This window comes from Thunnus albacares, chromosome 8 (genome assembly GCF_914725855.1).
Source record: "Thunnus albacares chromosome 8, fThuAlb1.1, whole genome shotgun sequence".
Classification (NCBI taxonomy): domain Eukaryota; kingdom Metazoa; phylum Chordata; class Actinopteri; order Scombriformes; family Scombridae; genus Thunnus; species Thunnus albacares.
In genome coordinates this window covers 7,031,919-7,049,054 of record NC_058113.1, presented here as the reverse complement: position 1 = coordinate 7,049,054, position 17,136 = coordinate 7,031,919, and the positions used below count along the sequence as shown (strand labels likewise).

Here is a 17,136-nt window from a genome sequence, read left to right as displayed (position 1 = left end):
GTAGCAGTTTATGGGTGAAAGAGAGAGGCAGAGAGGTTGCACAGTTTAGAGGGAATCATGTTAGAAACGTCTCTATAAGAGTCTCCTCTCCTCTCCTCTCTTATTCTTATTAGCAGAGATATCTTCAGAGGGCTCGGATTAATTAAATCTCTGGGATCTTCCTAAAATGTTCAGGTTCTCGTGACAACCCGCTGTGTAATTGTCCTACTGCTTGCACAGAAGGAGCTGCATCAACCCAGCTCTCTCAGGGACGTCACTCCCATCTGAGTTAAATGAAATCTACAACGAGAGAGCGGCTGACTTGTTTACATTCACAAGTAGACCACGTATTTTGGTATCACGGTATTAAAATGTTGCCGTTCCTGGTGGGACTGAATCAGTGTTATCTTCTAAGGGGTGATGCACGAGCTGCATGCATGCAACGTATAGATTTTGGATTTTGACACCTGATTATTTTCTTGATATATTGATCAATCGCTTTGCCTATAAGATATGAAAAAATTTAAGCCCACAACTGCAGCAAGTTGCTATTTTTGTCCAAAATGCAAAGAGATTCAATTTTAACAATGACATATTTAGGAAAAAGCAGAAATACTCATATTTGTTGACTTTGTACCGGCATTTGTGCTTGGAAAGTGATTCAAATGATTAATCAATTTTCAAAATATTTGACGATTAACTCTCTATTGATTGACTGATTGATTAGTGAACATTTTTTTCAGTTGTAATTTGTAAATATAACCACACCCTGCTCCCTCACCCTTTAGAGCTGCTGAGTATCCTGCCTGCTGGTTAAATGTTAGAATGGTAAATGACTAGAAGGGGATCCTAAAATAACAAAAGGCTGCTGTTTACTTTTTAAGGCATATTCAAACTCTCACAATTAACAGTTCAGTTTTATTTCCCTCTATCTGTTGCTATTTCATTTTAGGTTTCAAAAGATGCTAAACATTAGCATTGAAATTGGATCACAATGATGTAAAATAACTTGTTAAACATCCTCTCATAAAACTCCAGGAATCTAGTTCTTAGAAGTTTATGCAGCACATCTGTCCACTAGAGAGCAGTGTAGCATCAGTCATTGTCAGACCTGACTGCTTCTCAACACAGAGACAGTGAGGCAGAGTAGGTGGAAACCTAAACCCCGAACAAAATAACAACAGAGACCAAAATAACCAAAAAAAGCTGCCACTCTGACACAAACAAGAGAGAATCAGACATTGAGACATGTTGATGCTCTTTACACAGTCCTATTCCTAATTATTTACCAGCGTCTGTTTTTATTTTGTGTGTGTATAGGAGGAGGGGGGGGGGGGGGGGGGGGTCATGGGAAGCAGAGGGCAGGTTAAAGAGATGGAAAACAGAGACTGTATCTGCTCTGCAGCCCTCCTCAGCAGCCAGGATACTGAATACGTCACTTGTGACATTTTACACTCACTCATTTTACTGCCCCGTGTCAAATAATACACTGTGCAGACACACACACACACACACACACATACACACACAAACGTATGAGTACAGTACACACATGGATATGGGCAACACACACACGCAAATGCATAGACGGATACTCACACACACACTCTGTCCGGCAGCCGTCCAGGCAGGCAGGCAGGCAGGCAGGCAGCAGGCTCGATCAGATAAATATGAGGCTTGTAATGCGACCACAGAGACGGGGCTGATGGGATCAATAAAGAACGGCGCTGCAGGTCATCGGGAGAACACAGCGAGAGGATAAATATGGACTGGCTCATCGGAAAACAGACCAGCGAGACTGATGGGTACACAGGACTATATCTTCTCTCGTGTGTTCTCTCACCGATCTGACACAGATCAGACAGACAGATTTCTTGCTCTGGTGTGCTCTACCTCTAGCTGAAGTAGACTGTTGGGAGGCTTCGCTGCTCAGCCTCAGTATTTGTTTGTGACTAGAGTGGCATCCTCTTGTTGTACATTCTGGGATAGGTCTGAAGTATTGAATTTTTATTTCACGAAACATTATTTTCTATGGACATGTAATGAGTTTTGTGAATGAATTCTTCATTATTAGGCAGCGATGTTTGAGATGTTCAGCTGTCATTGAATAGGAGTAGTAAGGAACCTTTTTTTGGTGGATCGTTTTAATACTACACACTCTAAATGTTCATTTCCAGGAACAATAAAGTTCTGGAGGAAAAAACTGAACATAAACTTTTTCAAAAGTTATAGATAAGTTTTTTTTAATCAATCAGTTGTTGTATTTGCTGGTTCCAGCTTCTCACATGTGAAGATTTCCTGCTTCTTACAGTTTTATATCATTATAAGTAGAATATCTTCGGGTTTTAAAGCGTCAGTTGGTAAGAACCAGCAATATGAGGATGTCACCTATTGTGATGGTCACTTGTTTCACTTTTCTGGCATTTTATGGACAATTCACTCATGAGTGGTGGTCAAATGTAAAAATCAAAAAAAAAAATCAGATTACACATACAGAACGAGGTTCGTAAACGTTGCCGTGTCTCAGTCAGAAACAGACGAAATCCAATTAACACATTCTATTTCACACCACTATAAAAAGCTGACTATGTACTTAACATAAGTTGTGATGAGGTGTGTGAAGTTTTAATGTGTGATTCTCAGCTGCAACTTAAAGTGACATCTGCTCCTAAAGCTGGAGACAGTGGCTGAACTTTAGTGTTAGATAGTGTACAGATGCTAAACAGTCATGTGGCGGTTGCTGTGTGTGTGTGTGTGTGTGTGTGTTTGAGTGCTGCCTTGATTATTCTTGGTTTCACCTATTTTAACTTCTAAAGATAGTTCCACATGAGGATGATGTAAAGTGAAGACTATTCAAGTTTAGTGACGCTATATATGACATATGTATCACTGTGATGAGTCTATCTAATGAAACAAATTGTGCTATAGGAAGCAAACTGATTGATGGTGCTATAGGAAATATGTGATTTTCTGGCTTTTTGGCTCAGATTTTCTGTTAATAATATATATATATATATATATATATATATATATATATTTATATGAAATTAGCAGTTAGAGGTATAAAAAGCTGTTCAGGTCACCAAACCCCCCCCCCCCCCCCCCCCCCCCCCAAAAAGAAGCATTTTCTCACTTACCCCAGTGGTATCCTGCGATGTAGACACTAATTTTGGTTTTATTTGTCCAGGTTTTGAGATATTATTATATTACATTATTTATATTATTTATTTCTTCCACTACCCCAGTATACTGGAGGTGCATTGAATTTTATTTGTGGTGCTCATGGTATTTAAAGATCCCCTCCAGACATTTTTAAGATGTATATAAAATACTCTACTTTCCACAAAAAAGTTCAGTTACCTCATTAAAATCCTTAAAAATGCCTCTACTCCTTCTCCCTCATAAAAAAATCCAGAATATATGAATATACGTATGTACTATGTAAAGTCTCCAAGTTCAAGTTTCCACATCACACTTGCATGAATACTGGACCAGAATTGGCCCCAAAGTAGTTGAGATGTCACAAATCATGCTCGTAGGTACATACAGTACCTATAACTCAGATATTCTGTGCGCGCAGAGAAACTTTCCACTTTCAGTAGATGAATGTGAATGTGAGGGGGGCGAGGGGAACACTATATTTAAAAAGAAACAAAAGAAACAATGCCCTTGTTCCCCTGGATCCCCAGAACGGCCTATCAGCAGTTTTTATAGGGCTTCTTCTGGAAAGGACTTGTTTTCTTTTAAAGGTGTACTCCAGCAATTTAGTATTACACTTGAAAGAATTGTCAAAATTGAAGGTGCAGAGGCTGAGATATCTTGAGTTTTAGTCCCTAAAATCTGTCAATCTCAGAAAGGCTTAAATTTCTAGTTCCCTGTTTTCACAGAATTGCTCTAACCATGACAACCGGACTGATAACATGTGTAAAACTGCTGGAGTGCCCCTTTAAATGTTTTAAATGTAAGTACTTCAGTGCTTTGAGCACCACAAATGAAACTCCATTCACCGCTGTTGTATTGAGGCGTCAGCAGAAATCTGAGACCGATATCTCAAAGCCCAGACAAATAAAACCCAAACCATCTACATAGCTATGTAAAACTAGAGGTAAATGAGAACATGTGGTTTTTTTGTACTTTGGGTGAACTGACCTTTTAAGTGACATATATATGGGCTTTAGCTAGTATAGCTGATGTGCTAATGGCCTTGCTATCAGTGATTATGGAACTTAATCAAGCATGTGTTGCTGATTCGGCTTAGTTGAACTATTCACCAAATGAGCTCCTACTTTTATCCTCACCTTCAAATGCAGCTCAGTGTGCAACTCAAGGCAGTGCTCAAATGTCACTCAACTGTCCTGCTTACTCTGAACTCGTGCAGATGCTTGGCTGTATTTCTGGGAACTGATGGTGGAGGTCACCATTAATTATGGATTTCTCTTAGAAAAACTCCTAGTGGTGAATAAAAACTTACATGTGCGAGGTGGACGGTCACCTGGGGCAGCAGCTGCCTTCTGTGCTTTAGATTCACTCCTTTTGTAGAAATCCAAAGTGACTTTAAAAGTAATGTTTGTCCATGCTCGTACATATCAGAGAGTGTTACTCACATGAAGCAGTCATTTTTACATTTAAGTCCAAACTTTTTGTCATTTTTAAAGTCACTGTGAAAGTTTATTTTTTTAATATTTTCATTTATCTCATTACCATTATCAACGCTGCACTGTCATCATCCTCATCAAATCATCCTCTATAATATCCAAGATATTATTCAAATCATAGTTGAAGTTTTATTTATGTCATGCGCATCTTTTGTAGCATCAGTTGTCTCAGTACTTTGTGTCTTCTAGATTGTTTTCCTCATCTCTTTGTGTTCTGTATGCACTGAGCTGTGCACACTTTTTTTTATTTTTTTATGTTTTAGGATCAAAGAAGAACCAAAGCCTCAGTCGGCACAGTAAGTAAACTGCATTACCCAGAGTGCTCTAGGCTTTGACACTTCTTCCTGTCAGTCGGTGCTGTGTGCTTCATGTGGCTTTCTCCTCTTTTGTCTGGGAGAGAAATGAAAGAAATGTCACTAATGTCATGGAAAGCCGCTGCGGTGGCACGACGATCGCACAGTGGAGTTTTTATTTCTTTTAAACTCTGAATGAGTAGCATCATTCCAGATTGTCGACTTCTGTGCTGGACACTAAACAGCCGACTTCCATGACATCAATGACAACGGCTTTTCCTTTCTACCAGCTTTGTTATAGCCAGGTCCCAAACCCTTTCCCCGTGTCCCTGGTCTAACACTAACTGGCTGCTCATTCTCATCCGGTGTGTCATCTGCACTCTGATTGGCTTGTGCAGCCTCGTAATTCAACCACAAGTGTGGCCTAGATGCACCTGTGCTGTGGCTGCATTTTGACCAAAACTACTTGTAGGGCAACCCAGTCTGACAACCTGACCCCTACTGCACCACTAAGCTGGAATAAATGACACTCCTTTTACCCTCAGCTGAGTGTTTGATGCAGCTCTCATTTCCATTGGCTGTAGAGCTTTCCTGCTTCTCCCTCTACTTTAAATCTGTCTGTATTTTCTCTCTATCTTTCCTATTCCTATATCTTTCTCTCTGTATTTCTGACACTGTGTCTGGTTGTCAATGTTCCACTAATCGCCGCTCTGCCCGTGTCCTGGCCTTCTCCTCTCTCTGCTCTGGTTGTAGTGAATGTCCCTGCTATTGTTCACTTCGTAGAAATCTGACCTGCTTCTTAAAATCCCTTTTCAGGACAGATTGTTTTCTCCCATGATGACTCATTGCGATGTTTCCAGTCACACTTTGCTTATTTGAACAGGTGGTTTCCCTTTAGTGGGATCACTGAGCTGGTAAATAACGTTCTTCAGCCCCAGCAAAAGTCCCAAAATGACAAGGAGCCAGAGCCAGACGCGTAAGTAATAGATCAGACCCCTTTTGATCTCCACCCAGCAGGCACAAACATTCAGTGGTGACCCCAGCAGCTGGACGCACAGTATGTTTGACCTTAGCGGACATTAGAATATGTTACACAATTTTTCAGTATGTTTGTTGTAGCATGTAAGAGGGAGGTGGTGTAGGAGTGATATGCCATCAGGCATATATATATTCTATGCAAGTACACAAATAGAGTTCATTACATGTTGTTATACATGTTGAGCAACACTTTCTATACTCTTATCACTAATCTGTGATTAAAACAGCCACAATGATAGCTTCTTGGCTAATGTTAAATAAGATCATGGATAGAATTAATGCCTCTTTTGATACAGTTAATTATATGTCAAGTCAACGTACTTGTAAAGGTTTGGTGCAGATTCATTTTAATAAGGACAAAGAGTAATATAGAGCTACCACAACCTGTGTCCTCCACCAGTCTTACAGCTGCTACCAGTGCCAAACCCCATGAAATCACAGGACTAAATAAGCTAGACTTAACTACCTAACTGGAAAGTTAAACACACACACACACACACACACACACACACACAGGTTGCAGCCATGTGGTTCAGTGAGGTTCAGCAAGATTTATCTACATATTTATTCCCACTTGACATCCAATTTTTAAATTCTATCTAATCAGAGACTGATTTACAGGTAAGTTCGTTCATTAGCACTGTGGAACCAAGTCACCTGAGTCAGGTTGCACAAAGATACTGTACGATAGATTGGTCTGAAGAGTTAGTGTTGTTTTTAATTTGGTGTAATGGGAGTTAGAGAAGAAAAAAGACACATTTCAAGCCTAAAATAACCTAGGCAGTCTCAGAACTACTGACTTGTCATAGCAGGAAACACAGGTGTAACTAATAAAACTGCTGATGGCTCTGTTCCATAAAGTGTCACAGTAAGCCATACGTGAGCCAGCATGACCAAGATCAAGGCCCACCTCAGTGGAATGCAACCCATCGTTAATGTTATTAATTACACCTGAGCTTTTTCAGCTATGAAATGTCATAATGCCAACTATGAAAAAGTCCTAATGTCTGCATCCCATTTAGTTTTGCTTGTTCTAGGGCCCTGGTATTGTGCATGATAGCTCTGTAGTATGGTACTTAAATGGAACTGAGCCATTGTCAATTTTAGCCACTTAGAGGACACATGCTGGAGTAAAAGGAATTTGGCAGCTTGAAGCATTTTTAATATATAAAATAACAAGTAAGTCCTAAACCAATTCAATATTTGTATATGACTATGTGTGATGTAAAAAGATTTGCTCCCACTGACAAATCCACTGAAAATTATCACCCAATTCTGCGGCACTACAGAACATTTAGCCTGTTTTAGCTTTATGTAGTTGGTTTTACCGCCCGCAAAGGTACTTTTATATGGCTCAGTGTTAATGTACTCATCAACTTCATTTCCAGCAGCAACTGGAAGCTGTTTTTAGCAAAGAAATCGCCCATAAACTGGCCGTATGCTACATCCTTAGCACCAAACAGCAGCTAGTCACATAATAGAGTAGCTAGCATGCTAATGTTGATATTTTGCTATGAAGTTTGTGGAAACCAGAGTGGCATTGGGAATGATAACTAAACTTAACATTGGTCAGTTGGACAGAAACTTGATTCTAAATGAATGCTAATGTTGCTCTGTGTCTGCTGGACAAGTGTTTGCTGACACATTAGCCATTAACAGCTTTGTAAAGTGATATTATGGCAGGGCTTGTTGTGGAGTTCACCGAGTTCTCCTTAATACATCCGTGGTTCACTCACAGCCTAGTAGCAAACAAAACCATTGATGTAACTTAGCTTTAAGTTAAGAACTACATAGCATTGTTAGCATTAAGCCATAGTAAGAGTCTATAATGATTTCTAGTACTTCTATTATTTTGTGAATTGCAATATGACTTACTTATTAAAAACAGAAAGACAACATGAATTTCAGCCCTCTAAGTTGTTTCAGATTGGAGGAATTCATGGTGTTATAACCGTTCCTTGTTGCTATTGTCCCTATTTCTGAATTCTAGTAATACAGACATATCATTTCTGTAATAAATTCTTATATCTATGCTTTCAGTGCCAACATGATATATTGAAAGCGATAGGGGGTGTAAAATTCAGCCCAGAAAGTTTGCGGCAGAAGTAGAATCCAGACACTTGTAGAGAGCTTGTAGTTCAGCCTCGCTGTTGATATGTTGAGTCTGTCATATGTCCAAGAGAGAGGCTCATGTTACCGGCGGTGTGTAGCTGCTCTGGTGCGGCCCAGAGGTAAGAGAGCTCCGATACGCTAGCATGGGATGGGACAATGAGCAGCGTATGATTACTCGTCAGCAGTGTCACCTACATTTGACCGTGTTTGACCGAATAAGTAAACCCTCTGGAATGGGCTCTGTGCACCAGCTGCCCACTGCCACTTAACTCCACTCTTAATCCATTTCTTTGTTTTCTTCTTCTTCACGCTTTTCTTGGTAACTCACATGCTTTATGTAATTTTACTCTCTACTTAGACTGTTCCTTTTGCTCCTTTTGCATGCAGTTTAAAACATAATATTTGACACATACTGCGGTTAAACTTGTAAAACTTTCACCTATGATAATTGCCATTTTTCAGCGTTTTATTATAAGCGCTACATCCCTCCCCCCCAGAGGTGAGTGAGTGTTAGGAGAGCTCAGGGAAGAAGTGACTTGATACAGAGGAGGGGAGAGGTAATCATTGGTTATCTTTAATAGCTCTTCTCAGTGACTTTGTCTGTCAATACAGCAGGGGCCTTTAGCCCATGTAGTGGCCAAGGATCGAAAGCATGTCTCTGTAAACGTTTGAGTGTAAAGGGAGATTAAGTGAGAATAAAACATGATTGTTTGTAGTCTTTTTTTTCCTTGATCCTCGGTGACAGTGGCTTTACCTCTTGTATCACAGTCTTCATCACTCTGTTATCAGACCCTCTGTCGGCAAATGAGATTTGGTGGGATCTGTTAAACAAGGCTACATACTAATCTCTGCTTGGTAAACACACAAAGGCTGTGACACAATTAGCCCTTTAATCCCTCAGTGGGTACAACGAGGGGCATGCCACTGGCACTCTGTCTAATGTTTAGATGGCACGGAGACACGCAACTACACACACACACACATAGTCTTCAGGTGGTGTGCGGACATTACATTTGGGCTCTAAAGGTCTGGTTGTGGGTAAAGGAAGCGCGTTTATCTCAAACACGGAGCTGTATGTGGTAAAAGGATAGCGCTGCTCAATAATTCACAAGTGCTAATGAATGTTGCAGGGGATATGTGGGGCGAAACCAATTCTAATCGCCATATTATGAAGTCAGCCCAGTGTTTAGTTTCCAAGGAGACGCTCAATTGACATGTGTCATACAAAATGCATGCGAAGAGTCCATGCAGGTTTTTTTCAGTAGCCTCTCAGGACTTGTTAGGAGTTAAGGATCTACTGTATGAGATCAGGTGTAATGCATCAGTAGGAGGCCATCTATAGGACAGAAGCAGTAACACAATGGACACTGCACTAACAAATGCTTACAGGATAGTGGGGTCTGCTGTATGTGACCACCAAAGAAATGATCATTTTTGTGTTCCGTTAATTTCATGTATTGCTTTGTCTAACAGTAAGGCTCTAGGTTGTTCTCTGTCTTGCCTTACGACTGTCCTGATTTAGAAACACAGGTGCAAATGATTCATTAAACGCACGGGAACCTGAGAAAGTGGAATTAAGTGATGTTCTTAACCTTGAAAAGCAAATTTGATACCTACCCCCCTGTTTTGGGAGAGGTGCGGTATCAAAGGAGGAGCTCAGCTTTGAAGCTTCTGAGGTCATGGTGTCTGCTTTTCCTTTCAAAATCTCACACACTGCACACGTCTGAGGTTATATCAGTTAGTCCGTCGAGAGTAGGAGCTTATTGTGCAAGTGTGATTTTTTCACAAGACTGAACACATAAATCAGTGAGACTGGTGGCAATGGGAAGGACAATTCTGGTGTACATTTGTCAACTCAACCATGCATATTTGTGTTTGTTTGCCAGCTAGACCTCCTGTGTATCTTCTATTTTAAGACTTGTTAAACACATAATTACACAAAAAAACAGCAAATGAACATATGAGTCTGTGTGTTGTGATTATACTAAAACAAGTCAAAGGTATCATACTGTATCCTTTGTGTTATTCTGATAGATCAAACACAAATCTTCTGTTTTATTGGTCGCCCAACCTGCTCTTCATTTTCTTAACCTCTGTCCTCCCATTTGCTTACAGGAAGTTGCACCAGCAGTTTGAATCGTATAAGGACCAGGTTAAGAAGATGGGGGACGAGGCAAAGCAGGCTCAGGACCAGAAGAGCGAAGCCCCAACCTGCGGGATATGCCACAAAACCAAGTTTGCCGATGGCTGTGGCCACCTCTGTTCATATTGCCAAACGAAATTCTGTGCTCGGTGCGGAGGACGAGTGTCTCTGCGGTCAAATAAGGTAATGCTGCCTTGCATGCTCGGAAGTCTCCACTTATAAGGACACAAATACACACATACAGATGTCCCACCCTCAGGCAAATTTCTCCCTACGCTACTATTTGAAATCCAAGGTTATGAAACATTGCGGTGAAATCATAATCTGGGAATTTAGCCAACACAGTGTCTCTAAATGCAACTAATGTTTTTCAGATTATCAACGTCTCCTCCAGTCAGAGACTCTCTGCATGCTTTGGTTCTAATTCTGTTCACTCTTAACATCTGATATGTTGATTCACAGCTGTAGATTTACTATTCATGTTTACTGTAACTTACAGTTGTTCTATCTCACCACTGGAGGGAACTGTTCCTCCTTTTCTTTCCCCTCAACGGAACCTGATGCCTTCTTTTTGTATGTGGTTCTCCAGTACCTAACTAACCTCTGTAAAATCCTCCAAACAGACTAAGCTAGAGCTTTTAGTATTAGAATGCTTAAATTTGGATCATGAGCTTGAGTGTTTTTATGCGATGCCATCCAATCCTTTGCTGTTGGAGTATGTGACAGTACTACCAGGACCTACTAATGCCACTCACAATCTCTCTCTCCCTATCCCCCCTCCCCCCTCTGTCTCCCTCTTTCTTTCTCTCTGATGCATTCCTGCTCTCATGGAATTGCAACAGGAGGACAAAGTGGTTAGCAAATCCTTTTCTGCGTTTCTTGGGACTGTGTCTGAATTCAAGCATTGTTCATGAAATGCTCTGATATGTATATACATATACACATACAGCAGCCAACAATGACATGAAACAAACAAGAGAAATACTGATCAGTCTTGTCTGTGAGTCCACCATGTGATGCTGAAATAAACAGTGAAGAAGCATTAGCTCATTCAAAAACAATGGTCACTCTTTTCACCAGCATAAAGAAATGTTGTATTGATATGTTATTTCTTAAAACAAAGTATGTTAAAGGACAAAACATAGCTAGGATTGCATTAAAACTTAGAAAGAGACTCATCGAATACAACACTGCAACATACCAGGGATAAAACAGACCTTCAAATCAGACTTTGCTTCCAATATTTAGGTGGTAATGTGCCCATGAACAGCAAAAAGACCAAATCAGTGATTATGGGAAAAGGTGAAATTGAGAAGATTAAAATTAAGCTGGAGGATTTGGAATTAGAGCAGGTGCACAAATACAAATACTGTGCCTGGGAAGTTGGATCTACGAATATGGAGGATATCTGGAGGAAATTAAATGCAGAATCGGACAAGCAAAAATGGCTTTCTTAGAGAATAAAGAACTTCTGAGAAGCAACATCAACATCACAGTAAACAAAAAGATCATTGAAACCTATATCTTTTCTGTTCTTACATACGGATCAGAGACATGTACATTGACAGAGGAAGCAAAACAGAAAGATAAATGCATTTGAGATATGGTGCTACAACAGAATGCTCAGAGTCAGCTGGAGAAGATTTATGTCAAATGATAAGGTTCTGTAACTGGTAGGAGAAGACAGGTATTTTATGAAGATTGCAGAGAGAAAGTCTGAGTTTGCAAGGCACATTCTGAGAGGGTCCAGTGGGAGGCTGATGACAAGGGTTTTGGAAGGGATGATTGAAGGGAAACGAAGAGTGGGAAGACAACGCATTAATGTGGCTTGATAACATAAAGAGATGGAGCGGAGAAAAAAGATATGAACAACTAAAGAGAAAGGCTGATAAGAGAAATAGTTGGAGGACCATGAAAGCCAACCTTCAGATTGAACATGGCACAAATTATTGATTGATTGGTACCCATAGAGCTGATTTGAGTTATTTTCCCATTGTAGATCAATATTACTTTGTAATAATAATAACCCCGACAAGCAGATGAGGGAAATCCTGTTGGTTGAAAGAAATTTTATCAATATGAAATCATACACCCAATCAAAACTATTCCAATCCAATACTATCATGAAGTCCTACATGTGATGTAGCATAGATCGATATACATCAGAGAGGAAAAGCTAAAATGACCACAGTATTGAATCCACCTGGGGTTTATCTATATCTGTGCAACTAATTAAACAAATATATCATCACTGGAGTCATATCATTGTAGTTGTCTGTGTATTACATAGATTTCCTATAACTATCTTAGTTCTAATCTGCTTGTGTTTAGCTGTTGAGAGTCAAACAGTAACTAAACAGTCTACAGACCCCACTGGAGGAAAGTACATACCAGCAGGTTCAACTGAAACAACAGAGCAGCAAAAACATGGGGAGAGTCCTCTGTCCTGCTGCTCCCCCCCAATGCCAAGACCCCAGTTGTACAGGGTGTTATTGTTCCCCGGTAGATAATAGCTGGGAGATCAGTTACCGTGTTGTACAGATGGTGCTGAGTAATAACAGTGGCAGCAGGCTGGCGATGGATAGCTGGGGCATTGGCCTGCACTAATGTGCCACTGAGGCAATGCCCGCTATTTACCTGATGGTGGCCTGGCCTCCTGGCACTCAAGGTCAATTCTCCCTGCAGACTGTGGACACTGATGTTAATGTAATGTTGCTCAAAAATGAATAATAAATCAGTAGTCATGTGTAATGAGAAATAGCTGCAAACTTTAGAGGATGCAGGAGCAAACATTTGATCCCAGTCCAGAGGGAGTATATGTGGCTCCTTTGGAGCACTTTATGACTCCACTATCTCTGTGCTTGACAGTACTGCGACATTTCAAATATTTTTGCAGATATAACTTCGGAATGAGTCGAAAATCCAAGAAATTGCTTATACATAGGCTTGTCTTGTCAACAGGGGAGCAGAGTAAGCGTTTATGACAGAATACAGAAGTTCAGATGACAGGGTCAGGCAGAGGAACGGAGAGCCAGCATGGAAATGAGCAAAAGAGGTGGCGAGGGTATAAGGGTGTAAAAAGAGGTGGGTTAGTTCACTACTCATCCTGTCATATACACAGTCTGTTCCCTGTTTATCTGCTAATAGACTCCAGTGTCTCAGGGCTGATTGGGGCCGTTAGGAGCCAACAGGGTCAGCAGGGGCCAGTGAAGGCAGGGGTTAGGTTTTAGCTTGACACCAGAAGAAAAGATTCTCTTTCAGTTGTGTGAGAGGGAGACGTCACCAGGCTGGAGTACAAGTTAACCAAGTGAAATACACTGTGAGTAGGACAGGATTGACCTGATGGCAGCAGAGGTTACTTTGTCGGCTGGACTCATTTAATTTACAATCAGCCATTTTGCAATTAATTATCTTTTCATAGTCATTTTAAATGAATGTATAACTGAAAGGTTTATTTGAGTTGAACTCGTGTTGATGGTAGAATTGCAGAAGCCAGCCAGTAGGATGTTTGGGGCTATGAATGTTATTTCTATGCTATCACATTATTAGACAATACAGGAGACTGCACAGACATTATTCGAACCCTCATGTGATTCACACATAAGCCCACATGGCCTGTTGTGATATTGATTGCTGATTGTTTACATGATCATGCTTGTAGTTACAGATGGACAGAAGCTTTGATTACTCTGCCACATTTTGTTGTGCCCAACCAGCTTGCCTGAAAGCTTGTGTGTCAGTGAAAGAGGTGGCGGTGGTGAAATCTGCCTTTTTTTTTTTTTCCATCCGTCTACTCTTTCCCTCTCTCACAGATGGTGACAGCAGTGGCGAGAGAGATCTTGTTCTGTGAAACGCCATTGAATATTTACAAGTCTCTATGTCTGGGGCAGCAACAGCGGCAGCTAGGAGAGCTATGGTACACTGGAATACGATATAGAGGGACTGAGAGTTAAACAGCTGGTAAAGGAATGTAAGCTCCCCTCGATAGCCTTGTTTAGCTGAATCTATGAGTCATTTGATATATAGTCACAATCACTCACTTTTCCTTATCACAACAAGTTGATACTAGATATAAAAACACTGATAAATCATCTGTGTTGATAACAATCACTGCTTATTGATTGTGCCACGTAGCTTAACCTCTGCAGCGCACTTGAGGCACAAAGCACAGAGTGACTTTTTGGGGGTAAAAATATAAAACGCCTTTGATATAGATAACCTGTGTGTCAGCGTTGTGAAGTCTTCAGAATCCCTGCTTGTAGCGGTGGAGCTCCCCACCATTTCCTCTGATGTGGCTTCAAAAGGGCCTGAGGAATCAACAGTCTCTGGGGAGGAAGTCATTTGTGATTAAAGCAACTCTTGAAGACGTTACATGTGTTTCTTGGCCCTTCAACACTTCTGCTGCAAAATAAAAGGGGAAGTATTTTCAAGGGTCCTCTTTCAATTCGACACAGCGTTTTAGTGAACTGTGCGTTGTTGTGGTAAATTAAATAGATTTGTGAGTCCCCAAACAGTACCATAGAAATCATTAGCATCATTAGAAGATAGCATATGGGCACTTTTCATTCCATATGCTCCCAACAAATATGCTGTAAGCTACTGTGCAGTTTATTCTAAATTTTCAGTTATTATTGGTTTCAGAGAATAAAAATAGTTATTACAGTGTGTTTAATGCGTATGAAGCCTCTACAGAGCTGTGAAGTGAATGTAATGTGACAGTATCTTCATTAGTGACATAGGTAAAGTGTTAACACCAAGTTAGAGATCCCAAGAATATCATAGCATGTGTTATAATGTGTTGAAACGTGATGGCATATCACAGAACAAATTAATTTTCAGCTCCTGAAAGTGTTGCAAGCTGTGGGGCAAATCATTTGCATCTATGCTATAGAGCTTCAGAACATACGGCTAAGTATACATTTCCCTCAGCTGTAGTTAAGGTTTTTATGTTTGTAGAAAGATGCACAATTCTACATTTTACAAATGGGATGTACAAGGACTTTTACAGCTTACTGCTGTCCAGCTGTCAGTGACAGTACAATAGATTACTTGTGTATTTCCAATTTATGCTACTTTATAGTCCACTACAGTTCAGAGGGACATAATGTACTTTTTACACCATTAAATTTACTTGACAGTCAGATTTCCCAGTTACTTTGCAAATTAAGATAGTGAAATGTGATTAAAATATGAAGCACTGATACATTAAAATACTCAACAGTACATAAAATCCACCTTGACCAACTACAACAGTAAAATGCTACTTACACATTAATGAATCAGTAATAATAAGCTAATATTGTAACACTCACAGGGGCCATTTTTCTACATCATTACTACTTTTACCTTTAATACTTGTACATGTACATTTAATAACACTTACTTTTAATTAAGTGACATTTTCAATGCAGGACTTTTACTTATAATTGAGTATTTTTATATTGCATTATTGCTAATTTTACACAAGTATCTGTCTGAATACTTCCTCCACTACTGATCAGGATAAATAATAACCTACTTGGGAGCTTGACAATATTCCCACCCTCAGTTCTATTAAATTACCCATTTCATATGGTCTATCGCTACAAGTGCATGTGAGTTTAGGATTTCAAAGCTAAAATCAGCCAACGTCAGGGCGTTTTATTTGGTTCAGACACGTGAAGATGTAAAAAAGAGACCGTTATTCTCACAGCACGTGAACGCAGCATATGGACTATATAGTTCCTGGCATGTTCACGTTCACATTTCGTGTAAACCCGTGGCCTCATGACTCCATCGTCCTGCAGTTGTCTCACAAAATAACGAGAAATGCATGATGATGGTGATGACAACAACAGCTGTGCTCTTATGTTTTATTGAAGCTCGAGATGTGGTCACAGCACAGACTGAGCGGGAAATGACAAAGTGTGCTTGTTGACGCTACCGCAGGAAAAAAAAAAAAAAAAAAAGAAACGGTGCCAGTCTGTTTTCTGCGTAACCGCGTTTCCCTGTCTGACTATTGGACTGTGGGAGCAGAGCTGGGACGCGCCGCATATGTAATGAGCTCTCATCAACTCCGGCAGAGCTCTGACTCTCTGTTACAGATGAACTAATAGGCCTACAGCGGTGGTGGGAAACATAACGTGATTTGACGCGTTAACGCTCGCCTCACATGTTTTCTCCCCGTAGACCTACTGACATTGAGTCTGCGGGACGTTTTGCACGGTTTGATGGGTCCCGCGTAACGATTGAAGATTGGAGCCCGTCATTTCTTTTCAACGAATTGGCGTCTTTGGATTGTGTAGATGCTTTGTTGAGAGAAAAAGAGGAAGGGAGACTGCGTTGGTTTTATTGGATCGGATGTGGTGGGTTGAGTCCCCGGTGTAACCTTCACGGTGTTTTCAGCAGCTGCTGTCCCCGGCAGGCAGCCTGTTGTCTGGACTTGGAGCTGTCCGCGGTGCTGAAGGTCGGAGCAGTTTCTTCATTTTCAGGAGCAAGAGCTGCAGACAACCGTCACCACGTTATAAGGACTTAAACGCAGCGATCTCTCTGCACAGGCACAGTGTTCTCCCTCAGCGGCACCATGGGTAAGCTGAGTGAGCATGAGGCTGTGACTGCAGCGCGTTTTTCACCGGTCATTTTGTTTGTCAGAACTGTGACTGTCATTCAGTTCACTAAGAAAACCTGTCCCATTGACAGATTTCAGTCGCAAACGCCCTTCTGAAAATAGAACATATTCATTGTTTTCATTGCAGTCATTTACCGAGATTTCATTTGGCTTCTAAAAAATATTTTACCTACTGTACGTGTTGTGACAGTTAGCGCGAGTCGTGCTTGTCCCAAAAAAATAAATGTAACACGTTTATTTAGGTCTGAGAAAGACTAAAGGGGATGTCAGCCATTTCTATGTATTAATCATGGTTCCCTCCGCTCTCTC

The 17,136-nt window shown here is 40.6% G+C and overlaps 1 protein-coding gene across 10 annotated transcripts in view; it reads left to right on the top strand.

Moving 5' to 3' along the window:
- Positions 1 to 17,136, top strand: part of rims2a (regulating synaptic membrane exocytosis 2a) — a 149,747-nt gene that overhangs the window by 18,304 nt on the left and 114,307 nt on the right. For all 10 annotated transcript variants that reach the window (XM_044359014.1, XM_044359011.1, XM_044359015.1 and 7 more), the window contains exons 2-4: positions 4,898 to 4,930; positions 5,811 to 5,903; positions 10,193 to 10,403. In XM_044359014.1, the coding sequence (XP_044214949.1) occupies positions 4,898 to 4,930; positions 5,811 to 5,903; positions 10,193 to 10,403 (337 nt within the window). The remainder of the gene's footprint in view (positions 1 to 4,897; positions 4,931 to 5,810; positions 5,904 to 10,192; positions 10,404 to 17,136) is intronic.